Source organism: Apteryx rowi, unplaced genomic scaffold (genome assembly GCF_003343035.1).
Source record: "Apteryx rowi isolate R43461 unplaced genomic scaffold, aptRow1 scaffold_75, whole genome shotgun sequence".
NCBI classification, from domain to species: domain Eukaryota; kingdom Metazoa; phylum Chordata; class Aves; order Apterygiformes; family Apterygidae; genus Apteryx; species Apteryx rowi.
In genome coordinates, this window is record NW_020451038.1 from 1,263,068 (window position 1) to 1,277,943 (window position 14,876).

Genomic DNA, 14,876 nt, shown 5'->3' on the forward strand with positions numbered 1-14,876 from the left:
TGCTGAATCTGCCTGAAGTGATAATTATTTCTATACGCAAAACTAGGAAGGAAGAGTTGAATACCCTTGTAAACTTACTGTCTTCTGTGGCAGGCATTTAATTATTGCATTGCTACTTTATTGTTACATTTTTATTATTTTATATTGAAGGGTTTTTTAATATAGTTGATGGTAACTTTGTTTTATGGAGACAGAAATTTCAAAATCTAGTGAGTAATCCACACCACACTACCTTTAATGAAGATAAGCGAGTATTGCATACTTGAGCAATTCTCCTTTTCTCAGATGCTATTTGAGATTGGTTTTGATCAATCAAATTGTTGTTTTTTTCTATATCATCATTCCAACCAGTAAAATAGAACTTAACAGTGAGAGTATAAAAATGGTCTTTTCATGTTTATCTAGTGCGCTCAATCTTTAAATCCATTTCTGTAGTTTATTGTTTGTTTTAAAATTGGCAGATTAGCACAGATTGTATGCAGGGAAACCTGGTGAAACAAATAACTTCATGCATTTTTCATGTCATGCTATTTTTCAGCAGAGCTGTAGTTTGAAATTGAGATTTAAACCATAGATTCTGGACATAAAAGAAAGTGTAGAATTTCAGCAATAAAGAACCAGTAGATTGCAGTATTATGAACTTTCTGCCTAGTATGGGTGTGTGGTTTTTTTGTTTTTTTTCTTTTTTGCAGAAAATACCAGCCACAAAAAATGCCTGCATAAAACAATCAATAGCCAAACTGAATAAAATTATGTTTTCTTAGAATGGAATTCAGAAGAACAGTATCAAATCTTAATAGTTGAATAGTTTCAGATTTGCAGATTGCATGCTTGCATGTTACATATCACAGCCTGCAGATTCTTTGAGCTGTAATAGGGAAGCATTTTGCTTGACATAAGCAGCAAGGTCTCTGTTGTTACATCCTCATCAGTTTTCCAAATGTGTAAATCTGATACAGAAGAATGTTTCTTTATAACAAAACTTATTTTGCTGTATAATTTTCAGAGAGCAAGACAGTGATCATTATAAAATATAATTTACATATTTGTCATTAAAATAAACATTTTATTATGCATGGCAATAATTTTATTACCTTTTGCTAATTTCAGATGAATGGGTGTTTCCTGAAACTGTCAGTGAGACTTTTCTTTTGGATAAGAGTGGGCAGTTTGCAGCTATTCAAGATTCAGCCTGCCATAATTTAATCTCACCGCAGGATGCCACTGCTGAACATCAAGGCAATGAAACAGGTGATGACCAAGTGAATCATAAAGAGTTTTTCACATTTTCATCAAGACCTCAGTCAGCTCGTCATGGAAAGTCTCCAAATATGTCACCAGAAGGTTGCATTTTCCCTTTGGATTTGAAGCAAGACAGTAACCAGGCCCAAAGGGACACCCAAATTGAAGATAACTTTCAAGGAACTGACAGCAGTGAAGAGGTAGGCCACTTTGTACATTAATTCTTGATAAAGTAGTCTTCATCCTAAAACTCCTAGGATGAGATTCTGTCTTCAAGCCAGACAGAGAATAAATCATCTTTTCCCCATATACCTACGGGCAGATTTGTCTTTGTCAAGTTACTGTGTCTAACTGGATACAGGGGTGAAAATGCAGGTATTCCCTCTGTAACAAGTGGACAAAAGAAACCTACTGCTCTATCAGCCCCTGCACCACAAGGGTGAGTGATTACAGTGCATCCTGACAACAGAAAAGATTTTAGAAAAGCCTGCATCCTAGACTTGAGCGAGTGAGAAGTGTGTCCGATATACACAGTTGAGCAAGAGTGCACTAAATAAAGGCTTCATTCTGCCTTTTAAAACTCTAAGCAGGGACTGTTTTGCTCACCAGCATTGTCAAAAGTGAATTAAGAAAATTCAACTGTTTAATGTTACTTGATTGATCGATATTTCTGCTTTACATCTTGTCTGAACTGTGTGTCATCACAGACTTTTTCTTTTGCAATGTGGAAAATGAAGGAAAAGAAATGATTTTTTAATAAAAATATCAGTTGATACTATATAAAAATGTAGCAAATTGTCAAATCACTGAATGGTTGCATTGAGTTGTTAAAATAACTGATAAGATTTTCCACCTGTATTAACATTCTGCTGTTTTTCATATTTAATTAAAAAAACTGTTTCTTATCATTCTGATCTATTCCTCGGAGCTGAGGAATGAAGTACAACTGAGTTACGTGATAACAAGACAGATTAAACTTAACAGGAATACTGTTCTGTTCTGAGAAACCATATTGCTGATGCTAATTATATTAAATAGAAATTCTCTTTTCTTATGGTTGTGGGTTTTTTCCTTGTTTGCAGGGGGAGGAGGGAGACACTTAAATCTATAGGGCTTCATCATTTCAAACATGGTTCCAGAATTTCTGTGTTAAATTAGTTATAGTCAGGCTAATAAGTCATGAACAGTGCCATATGTGATATGGATCTGAAGATTTAGAACTCTTCAGATTTCAAGCAATTTTTGTCAGTTATGCTCAGGAATAGTCAGAGATGTTATTCTTGATGCTAGGTAAGGAAAATATTTCTTTAACATAAGAACTAGGGAAGCTTTGCAGCACTGTCCCTTTCTCAGTTATAATACTTTCCAGTTTGTTGGGTTGTTGGGTTTTTTTTTGTATTTAAGTCCATTGTAAAGATGGGTCTCCAAGACAGTGTAAACAATGGCAAACCAAAATTAGAGAAAAGGCACAATTGTTAACCAGCAAAGGCTGCCCTATCAGAACTGATTTTAATTATTATGTAAACTAAAGACTTTCCTTTGGTCATGTGCCAGCAGTACTCTAGAGAGCAGCCTTTGATTCTGTGATTATCTTTTCACAAAAACTGCATTAAATCGTTATCAGTATTGCAGCTGGAAATGCATTACACTTATAAAACTAAAAGATAATTACAGTAAACAAATCTACAGCATGCTAACAAATTATCAGGGCTTTTAGCTCAGTCTAACTACTACATTAGTAATTCATAGTTAAGGTTTTCTTTCATGTGAAAGAAGTCACTGAACCAACAAATTGTTTAGCAGTCATATTTTGCCCATATTCATCCTCTTTCTTGTAGAGATTAATTCTGTGTTGCTTTGCGAAGTCGGCTTTGCACTGATAGTCTGGGTATTCATTCAATATTCAAAAAATTCTCTACTTTGTATTACTAAAAAAAACTAGAAAACAGTTTTATATGAGGCTTTGAAAATATAGGAAAGATGATTCTGGGAAAGCCATGGGAGCTAAACATAGGATTACTGACTTACCTTAAATTGTGCTAAAAGAGATACAGCTATCTTTGCAAAATCACCAAAATTCTTTAGCCCAACCATAACACATTCCTCTGGTTTAACTTGCATGACAAAATATTTACTTGTCTAAATCATGCTAACTTTTGCAGTGCTGTTTAAAATTGTGTTAATGTTACCTGCTGAAATAAATTACATTGTTACACGTTTTCACTCTGTTGTTCTTTCTCATGGTCCTTGATTGTCTTACAGCATTCTTTGGAATTCTGATGCATTATGTCGAGATACAACACTCTTGAAACTATATCTAACAAGATACAACTCAACCTACAACTAAAATAATTACATATGAGCATAAATTGCCTTTCTTCTGGGAAAATATAAGTGAAACTTTCAGTTCTTTATGAAAAAAAGATTTTGCCTATCTTTGCAGCTTAGATATCTAAGACTGGGAAAGAAGTCAAAAGTGCCAGAAGTTTTTTTTGTTTGTTTAAGTCACTGCACCTTGAATTCTAAAATTACAGTCTAAGGGATGAAATCTCAGTTTCATCCCAGACTAATTTTGAAGTTAGTGGAGCTGCAAAGCAACATTATGTACTTTTTGACTAAAACCGTGGAAAAGCAATATTTTCTATGAATAAATACTTATTAAATTGTAAAATATATGAAATGGGCCATTGCGCTTCACAGTAAATTTCAAATAAGTGGACGTTGCATGTAGTGAAAGCCGTAAGATATGCACAATAATTATGCTAGAATTATATCTTTTATGTAACTTTTTTCTTTTAGGGAGGAAATATTTCAGCTTGCTGAAAGCAGCAATTGTTTATAAATTCCCTTCAGTGGTAACTAATTAGTCACTGAAATAGTTAAATGCTGTTATTCAATTATCGGCGTCAAATGATCAGTAAAGGATAAAATTGCTTCTTCTCTTGGAATCATTTACCGTCAAATGGCTTATTTTATAATTATATAAATGTCCATGCTTGCAGCCAAAACTTCTGTAAGAGACTTAATCTAATTAAACTTGTCATGTCAGCATTTACAGATTCAGCCAAACCCAGAGCAAAAGCAAGAACTCTTGCTGCTTGCAGGAGCTGTGTGACTGTGACCGATGTGACTGCGGTGTCACACAGTGCTATCAAAAAATGCTGTTTTAAGAGGCATATTCATCTGTGAAGACTTCAGTGAGGAAACTGAGAAATTTTCTGTCCTTAAATAATTCAAAGAGTAAAGGAATAAAATTAAAGAAGATGATGTATCATTACAAAGACTGATAGGCAATGTCCCTCTGATACCTCAGTATTAGAGCTCTGCCTACAAGGGGGCTATATCCCAGCTGCTCTAAGTAGGTGGCTCTTTAGAGTCATCAGAATCATCTTAAAATTACACCCCAGCAAGACTAATCAGTTTTATGCATCCGGAAATTATTGTCCAACTGTCCGTCTGCATGTTCTTACAAGGAATGCAGGACAGAGACTATGTAGTGAAATGCTAATTCCTCAGGGAAATCATTCTCATCTTCAGTATACGTGTGCTGTGCTACAGTTAATCAAGCAAACTTTACTGATGTTTTTGGCACCATTTCCTAACTGACTATTTAACAAACAAATTATTCTAGAGCCTAAATATTTTTGGCTGAAGGGACATGGAAAGATGGGCGAGATTKAAGTTGCAGATAAATCAAGGTTATGTTTTTTCCCCCAATGCATGAAAATAATGCAGTGTTTTTAATAATCTTTCACTTTAAATTAACCTAATTTAGTATGGGTTTCCAGCAACAATTTTAAGGTAACTCCATGGCAAGTGAAAATACTGGGAAAAGAAAGAAGTATGTGTTTGTGTTTCAAGGAGATTACTATGTAGGGATATAAAAAAATATTTATAACTTTCCAAAATGTGTATCATTTCAGTGATAACTGGAAAAACTGAATGAACTAAAACTACACAAAGTATTTATAAATTTGATGACATTTCACATATCTGTAAATTTCTTGTTCTGCCTAAAATGTACAACAAAAATAAATATTGTAGAAATGGCTGTATCAGTGTACCTTTATAGAAAACATACTGTAAATTCATTGCTCCCTTGTTTTTTGCAAACCAGTAGCAGTCAGTGATATCTTAATAAATAAATTCATCCTTGCTTGCTCATTTTTATATATATAGTCTTACTTAAACTATTAGAAAATGCATTAGATCCATGAAACATAGTGCTGCAATATTTCATAAATTAAAACTTGATAATTTATTCAAGTAATTACATTCAGTCAGTTTACTGTTGGAATCAAAAATATGCTTTACTAAGTTTTATATTCGTTCTTAATTCCCTTGAAAATACCTAAGACTTAAGCATGTGCTTAGGTGCATGCTGAATTGAGACTATAATCTGGTCTGTAGGAAAAGAAGGTATATTTCAATTTTATTTAAATAATTTACATTATTGTTGTTTGGTTTTCTCACATCTTTTAGGATGAATCAAGAGGACTGGAACTTCTGAAGGCTACATAGCATGTCTTTTCTGTTTTTTGGTGTTTTTTTTTTCCTTTCATTTTACTCATCTTCCTGTGTTGCTAAGCTTGTTTAACTCAACCTCAATGTAACCTTCACTTCTTATACTTCCAAAAAAGATGCTACAAGATAAAATAAGAAAATAGTCTTCTGTATAGATGGAGAAATTAAGCCTTTTTGAAATTTATAGACTAAGAAGATAAAAGTAACCTTCCTACCAAAATATCTCCGAATGTGTTCCCTGCTTCTGTTATTCTCATCAGCACTTTTGAGGTCTGCTTGCAGGTCACCTACTAGTCAGTTTATAAAATGTCACGTGTATAGCATAACACAAAATAAAAAATAAAACTTTGTATCTTGAGGACCCTCTAATATAAAAACATTAAAGAGCAATAACTGATAGCTGTACTTTTCTCTTTCAAGTAACTGTACACATTTTACCTGCTTATCTTACAAAGAAGCTTCCACAAATTAATTTAGGGAATAAGTGTTTTAGTTATAATATATTTTTGTTTTATGTTAACAGAAAAACTATATATATTAGTAGGAAACAGACTTAATTATATAATTAAGAAGTATATACAGTTCTTATTCTTTCATCTTTAAAATTGTTATGTATCAAAAAAACAAAACAAAATTAAATTACTGTAAAAAATATCCTGTATGAAAATGCATGGTATGATGCTACTGTGATTTTTGGTAAGATTGTAGTATAACAGAGGGATTATTTTCCTAAATGTGCATTTCACTGTCAGTAGTCCAGCCCTGGACTCACTGAAGTCAGTAACAAACTCGCCTCGTTTTCATTTGCAGTAGGATTGTACCTTGCCTATGAGAGGCATATTGAAGATGATATTTCAGTGTCTTTGTGAAGCTTTCAATATATACAGTCTGGTGCGGTAGTATACGACAGAGGAGCAATTATGATTAGATGAAGAGGAGGCTTCTCATCCTTTCTTTCATGAGACTAATGGCACGGAGGCAAACAGTAGCTTTTGCTTCCCTTTTATTTTTCTTTCCGTGTGTTTGGACTTGCTGTTTGATGTTGAGATGAAGTATAAGTGAGCATAAGAAACTTGATTCATGGGATGTTTTGCAGAGACATTGTTAGGAGCATAAATATAAGGCTAATAAAATAACTTCCAAAATTCTGAAATGATATTCCAGTAACATCCAGAGGTGCATAAAGTGGTCTCAACAGGGATTTTTTTCATGTTTGAGTTCAAGATGCTGTGGGAAGCTATGGAATACTAGTAATACAATAGAAAGACACCACTGTCATGGACTTTTTCCTTACTTTTTGTTGTGCAGTTTTTACAATTTTTTTTAAAATGATGATTATCATGTAACCACAGGTTAGGGAGATTTCCTACATTCTAAATTGGGACAAGAATTTGGGCCTATGTTTTGAAATGTGCAATTGCTTCTCCTCTCCCTCCCTTTGGTTCCCTACTGAAGTAATAGAAATATGTTTATGGTATACTCGGGTTTATTGCGAGGAAGAGCAAATGGTTCTCAAAATCTTTGCAAATTTAGAATAGAGCTGTAGAAATTAAAGAGTCATTTTGAAACCCTAAGGTTAAGTGTTTTATATAAAACAGTATTGTGTGATGATGAGAGGAAATCACTGTTGCTTTGTTTCTGAAATTTAGGGTGACAACAGTGAATTCATCCAGGGTACGGAGTACCTTGAGACCAGCCACAGCAGGCAAGGAGCATCTGATTCAGCAGTTTTTAAAGAGATCCCATTAAAGAGAATGTCATGGAGAAATGAATACTGGAAGAATAAGGGACGCAGCAAACACAACCTCAAGGAAACCGTATTGTCAAAACCACAGTGTTCCACTATGAAAAAAACAGATTCTGCTAACTCTCTAACGAGAAGCTTAATGCCTACCCCTTGTCTTTCTCCAACTGGAAGTAAATCAGAATTCTTTAGAGTAATTCCAAATGCATCTGAAAAACCTGAAAGATCTGAAGGAGTGTTTGGTCAATTAAAAATATCAGTCAATAAAAAGTCCATGAAGAAAATCTCAAGAGAAAATTCGGGTATGACAACAGAGACTTGTGTAAGTGATTTTACTTTGAAATTAAATGATTAGATTGTATAAACAGAGGAGCTGTATTAAATAACCCATTTGCAAGAAGTGAGAAGTAATACATTTTTCTTCCAGGTACATTCCAGGTTTATCATAACAGTATTTACCAAGCTCTGTTTCCCGAAAGTTTGGTTTTGTAGCTTTTTGTTGCACATAAAATAGTACTTTAGATAAAACAGAAATCACAGAGGTTCTTAGGTAAAAATAGGTGTTATTGAGCAACTCACATTTTAGAAATGCATGAGTTAGAAGTGCATATGTAGTTTTGGGCTGAAAGGCTACAGAGGAAAATTGACAGGCTTTTGATAGCTGTATTAAAGAGGGACCATAGAAAAGTCATTAATCTATGTACTTCATAGTCTGTCTGCTGCAGTCCTGAAAAATAGTAAATTATGAAACTGAAGGCTAGCAGTAAGGCTGTGACATTGGCTGAATTGCCAGGCTGCTCTAGGAACTGTTACATTCACCAGTGTTGTTTTATCCCCAGTTTTTTTCTTCCTCTGCTCTCTTTATGGAAACATACAGTAATTTTAAGAACAAATTAGTCTGATGCTAATTATGTTCTTACAGATTTCTTAATAGTTAATTTTTGTTTCTTAGCTTATGTTAAATGCTGTGCTTTGAATCAGGAATTAGATCTTAATAATCAAGTGTATTCTGTAAATAGCAAATGAAGTACGTTACTGTTCCACATTTCAGTTATGGAATTCTTTTGTGCTTAGAATTACTGCATATCTGTATCTTTTAATATCTGACCTCTTTACTAAATGTGTTACGAGTAGATTAGGTTTCATCCTGAGCAGCTGAGCGGAACAAGCCAAATTTGTTCCTAAGACTTCAGAGATGGTTCTTCAGACTTCAGCTAATAGTATATGAGAGCCAGCAGCTGCCCAGCAGTGGTCAGTCGTAGAGGACTAGAGAAAAGTGCACGGACAGAGCAGGCCTCCAGTGGTACCCTGCCAGCCTGCTCTGCCAGCTTCCTAGCAGCAGCACAGCTTAGCAGCTTCTTGAATGAAAGGTGGTGTTTTTGTGTTAAGTAACTGTTGGTGGATTTTTTTTTTCCTACGTATTTGTATAGTTGCTTGCTGTATCCATATAGCCTTCATCTTGTGGCAATGAATTTCACAGTTTAACTGCTGTTTGTGGGAAAGAATACTTCTCTCCTCTTATGTTTTGAACACACCATCTCATTCTCGTGTTTGTTATAGGAAACAATGAATTTTTTATTCTTCCTATGTGTGCTACTTACCATTTTGTAGCGGTATGTCATATTCCCCTTCCAGTGTCTCTTCTGCAAGTCAGGGAGTTCTATTGTATTTAGTCCCAGTTTTGCTTGTTTGTGGTTTGTTTGKTTTTTTGCCTTTTTTCCTAAGGCTGTTGAATCGTGGTCACTAAAGAAAGAGTGCTTTTTTTCTGATTGTAAGTACTACGCACTACTGGGAACCAAAAGAATAAGTGCTTCTCTTTGTGGCTCGATGAAGTAGTTATTTATGCTTTCAAAAAATTTAGTTGCAGTAATGGGCTGCAGCATGGCATTTTCCTAGTTTACATGTGGGAAATTGAAGTCTCCCATCATTATTGTGTTTTTTGTCCTTGCAGCTTGTCTGATCTTTAGGATACCGCAGTCACCATTCTAGTATGGGGATTTTACTGTTGTTCAATTGTTGGAATTTTAGTCCATGGTGATTCTGTTCTTGTTGATAAAGTTAATTTTATTTATCTGATTTGACTGCATCCATGAAAGGGGAAGCAGGAGCGACTATTTCTGTGGGACAAGGCTGCTGCTGCTGTGGCAGGATCATCTTATGAAGACCCTCATGGTAACACCTACTTTAGGCTGCTGTGGCTGCCAAGAGTGGACCACACTGCTGCTGCTTGAGAATATAGAAAACTGGCCCTTGAACTCTAGGAAGAGCAATTCAAACTGGGCATCAAATTAAAGAATAGTGGCTAGGAAAGCACATGTTCAACTTTTCTCAATATCTATGGTAGGGAAACCTGCTTATTGCCGTGTCACTGATACTTCAGTGCTTTTTGTGAAACAGGTCTCTTTAGTATTGGTGAAGGGATTATGTTTTAAGGGATTATGTTTTAAAGTATCTCATAATCCAGTGAGTCCGACTGACTCAGTCTCTTGATTGAGGGTTGTCCTTGAAATCTCTCCCGATATTCTACAGTAGGTGAGTGGATTTTGTAAAGGGCCTGCTCTTCTCCTGAGAAAAACAGACTGCCCTTTTTCATGGAGTGCGGGCACAAGTTTCCTTTGGGAAGGAAAGGGAATAGGAGAGAACAAGGGGAATGAAATAAAGTAACATAAGTGGAAATGTGAAGTGGTGCTGAGATATTTTGTAGACAGTTTGTAAACTTCAGGATAAGAGTGGCCATCCAAGCACAAAGTATACTTGCTGTCCTGCAGTGTGATATTGCTGGAGTTGATAGAGTACTAATCATCATTTAGGAAGTGGAGAAAATTAGCGATAGAAGTCAAAGACATCAGTGAGAACAATCAATGGCTGATAACCTTAAAGACAATAAAAAGAACAAACATAACAAAAGCAGAGAAAGTCCTACAAATAGCATATGTTCTTTAAATTTATTTTTGAGAAAAGACATTAGAATTGCTGCTTGTGATGTAGAAAATGTGGAACTATGCAATGCATGTGCTTTTTGGATTTAGACAGAAGTAAGATACTTGTTTCCATATTTTTTAGTAGTATGAGAATACTTTATATTCCCCAGTCAGTACTAACACCCTGAGTCTCTAAGATATGTTAACATACGTTTATCTGTCAACGTATGTATAATAAAACTGTGTATATTAAGTTTTACATTCACTTCCTCTCTCAATTTTATCTATAGGACTTTTTTTCATTGTTGTGGGATTAGACACAGACTTTCTAGTTTCCAGTAACTATTCACATTTTTATGATTAAATATATTCCTCCCTTGTTTCCTGATTATTTTCAGCTTTGGGAAATTGTTCCACTTAAAATTCAAGCATGTTTATTAGTAATCATAACTATAATCTATTTGTCCATAACAAAATGAAATGTTGATTGCTTTCATGAAAGATGTTATGAGTGTTTGAAGCAGTGATCCTTTAGAATGTAACTAAATGTGGACTAGCCACATGGCTTGCAATTAGTTTTGCATTAGAAAGTCCTCTTTTGTCCTGTTTAGGAACCAAAATACTTTATTACTTTGGCTTCAGTCCTGTCAAGCCTGATAACAAGCCATCCTTGTTATTGCCCTGTTTCCTTTACAGCTACTGATTGCCCACGCAGTCTGCACGTATGGCACACTCACATAGGACTCACATATGCCAACTGGTCTCCCTAGTGCTCTGTGGTTTCTTCTAGAGCTGGGGAAGTGTGCAGGGTCTGTCAGCAGCAGGTAGAGCTCTTACAAGGACATCTATCTGTGCTAATACTTATAGGAAAAATGGCTGGTCTAATACAAGCTGCACTGAAATAACGGGCTGGTTAGTTATATTCCAGCTCTGCGTGAGCAGTTACCCCTTGACACCGTAACACCAATGGTTTGGTGTGGTTTGCTGTGTATTGTGCTCAAGTTTGCTGAAGTGAGTGTCATTTGAGATGACATTTTATAATGTCTCTCTGAAAACTGCAGATCTTTTTCCCCACAAAATACCTTATTCATATTGTATCATTTCAGTTCTTCTCTTGTCTTTTCTCAAGCTTTCATTTTTTGATATCTGTTATTTGGCAGCTCTCTGTGTTTTGGGCTCAAGTTTTTTGACTGTAAGGCAATGAGTCATCTCTCACTGGATGGTGCAAGTGCACCAATAAATTGTCTGTTAAAGCAAAGAATGTGAATCCCCTAAAAAAAAGGAAAGAAAGAGAAAGAATAGCTAAATAGTTCTTTTTCTTGGCTCATAGCAGTTCCTGGCTCATAACTATATGATCCTTATCGTGTGTAAAACTGGTGTAGCGAAACAAAAATTGTAAATCTTCATAATCGACATACATACATTTTGAAGTCCGATGTGCAAGATACGGGCCAAAAAAAGATACTGACAAAAAAAATAGGGTGGTTGTAATAGGAGCAGAAAACTAGTAAGGAGGTTTAATAGTTCTTCTTTCTTTCTCCTTTTCCTATTGATGCCAAAAGTAAGAACGTAAAAATAAGAGAAGATGGTGTGGGACCACGGGTACCAAATGTAATGTCTTTGGGACAAATGGATTCCAAAGCTTTCCTCAGTTAACTTATCTTTTTCTTTCCTGCCAGACAGACTTTTTTAGTGCCATGAAGATAACTATATTTTAATTTTTGTCATTTTTTTTTCTTCAAACATGAATGAGAAGAGCTGTCATTTTTCCTCTGCTCATAAATGTTTGATTACTAAGTTAGACAGTAGGGCCATCACCATACTACAGTTACTTGATGGGGTAAATGTATTGCACACGTAATTTGTTGATTGCAAGTTTTTAACAAAAAAAAGGCCTATTATGAATGTATCAAAGAAGCTGTGTGAATGACGGACTTTGTTTTTATTGCTTCAAAATATAAGACAAACGTATCTGGCAGATTCAGCTCTCATATTTGATTTGATCAGTTAATGAAATTTTCCTATCCATAAGCCTTCCCTTGGAGTTCTTCGATACTTCTTTTCTTATCAGGCTGCACTGCAGATTTGAAGGCAAATTTGAGTGCCCCTGACCACTTTTAAGCAGCGGGTTATTACGTCATTAGAAAGCATGCCCTACTAGCTCTTACAGAATAAAGTCAAATATATACTTTCTATTAAAAATATTTCCAATAATTTTAAAATGAATATGATCAGATTTGAATATGGCTTTTTCGTGACTACATTCATATTTAAAATAAGGAATATTTTACTTTTTTGTATCTACTGAATACAGTAGATATATTTCTGAGCAGTTTTGCAGCCATAAGTTTTAAGAAAAAAAGTTCTGACATACAATGTTGTTAATGACAGTGAGACAGCACTGAAGTTTTTTTGTTTGCTGTAGGCGTGTAATTATTTTATTTCCATTTTGAAACACTCTTCATTGTTTTGAGAATTACGTATGAGAGGATAGTTTTGTATGAAAGGCTATTAGAGTGAGAGTTTACACAGAAGTAGTCTCCTCTAATCTGCTCATACAGAGGACTGGTTAAAAAAAAAAAATGCTTAACCAGCTCTTACTGCAATCGATTTGCTAACTGCTTAATACACTTTAAGGACCTGGTTGCTTGCAATGTTTTATTCATGTTTTAATAGAGTTCTCTATTATTAAGTTCAAATATTTTTAATTAAGAAAGAAGTACAACCCTCTGGGTAATACTGCGGCCATGCAGATAGCTGGTAATTAAACTTTTCTGCACGCATAACTACATTCAGACAGTTCTGAATGAATCATTTGCACCTAGAAGAATGCAGATGTCATTATGTATGAAAAAAATCCTTTAAACAACAGGTTTTGTCAATTTAGCAAAAGTTTTAAGAGTTTAATAAAAAAGCTCTTTTTATCATAAGGGGAGGATATGCAGAAAGACAAGATAAGCTTTTAATTACTAAATGAAATATTCATTTTAGACAAATTTACGAGTATTGCAGAGTTACTTTTTATATCAATTGTTTCTCTTAAATTACAAAGTGAACTTAATCTCAAATTCAGTTTTCAAATTCTCTCTTTGAAAATCAGTTAAAACAATATAAAACTTGTGAAGAAGATTTATTTCTTTAGTAGTCATCTGAAGCTACAGAATATTTAGTCCTATTTCTCCTTTATTACAAGGAATTTATTGCAGAGGCAGTTAAGGACAGAAAACTGTCGTGACTCCTCTTCTCCTTTCTGAACGTGGTATTTCTGTTGAAGAATGGGAGGATTATAAGAGAGGAGAACAGAAGGACAGTTTGAAATAAGCTAAAGGGATAAAACAAAAGAATGTCTTGAGTTGATTTGTAAGAATTCCAACATCTATGCATCTTTCTTCATAGAGGTAAAAGAAGATACAAACAGGACTGGGAAATGTTTTGCCTCAAGATAATGAGAAAAATGTTCTTTCAATTCTTAATGCTTTTATTCTGCATGGCAGTAGTTTGTGCCATCCTTTGAATTTCTTCATGCCAATTGGTTTGTATATGAATAAGAAAGAAGCTTCTCTTGTACTGATCAAATAAATGAAATGCAGGGGGCTCCTGTGTAGGAAAATCCAAAGGAAATCAACAACTTCAGTAAGATCGATAAAGGTTAGAACAGTGGTAGATCTGATGGACACTGATACATCAAGGAAAAAGCAGACTTTCCGGATGTAACATAGCAGGCTTGATACAAAGTGAACTAATAACTAATAATAATTGAACTAATAACTTAAATTCAGTCATACGAGTTTAGAGAAAATGTGTGCTATTTTAGGAATAAAATATGATAGTAACAATCACACACTTCAGAAATAAAGCTTGGACCTCAAAAGCTAGAGGTAAAAAGGGGTGGCACCTGGGCTGATAATAGTAGCAGATGCCTAAAAGATGCACTGGGATTAACGCTTTGTGTAAAAATTATTGTATCAAAATATGTCTAGGTAATACTGCTTTACATGGTGATGATTTCATTATCTCAACTAGTACAATTTATCTAATTCTTCATTGAAATATAATGGAAATTTATTTAAACTCTTTGCAGTACTATGAAACCAAGGTAATCACCCTTCATGAAAGTAGCTATATCTAATTTTGCATAGATTTCGGAGAAATCATTTCCTGACCATAGTGTTTCAAGGCCTTTCAGTATTCTGAAAATGGGAATGTGATTTAAACCCACCATAATTCATTTCCATGGTGGGCTCAAGAAAGCACTTCGAGGACAGGCGTCATAGCCAAGCGTGCAGCAAGGGAGCAGTAGTCACGCATGTATGTGCTCACGTGTTGCAGACTCGTGTGCTCTGATGCCATGTACAAAATGGCAGACTATATTTATCTGTGCTAAAAAAAAGTCTCCCAGTGCTTGAGGTGATTCTGTAGGAAAATCTGTAAATGGCTTTTGCAAA

General features: G+C 34.8%; 1 protein-coding gene across 1 annotated transcript in view; it reads left to right on the forward strand.

Moving 5' to 3' along the window:
- The window catches only part of CUNH3orf67 (chromosome unknown C3orf67 homolog), a 92,423-nt gene that overhangs the window by 46,912 nt on the left and 30,635 nt on the right, over window positions 1-14,876 (forward strand). The window contains exons 11-12 of the mRNA XM_026088095.1: window positions 1,111-1,442; window positions 7,416-7,832. Coding sequence (XP_025943880.1) covers window positions 1,111-1,442; window positions 7,416-7,832 — 749 coding nt within the window. The remainder of the gene's footprint in view (window positions 1-1,110; window positions 1,443-7,415; window positions 7,833-14,876) is intronic.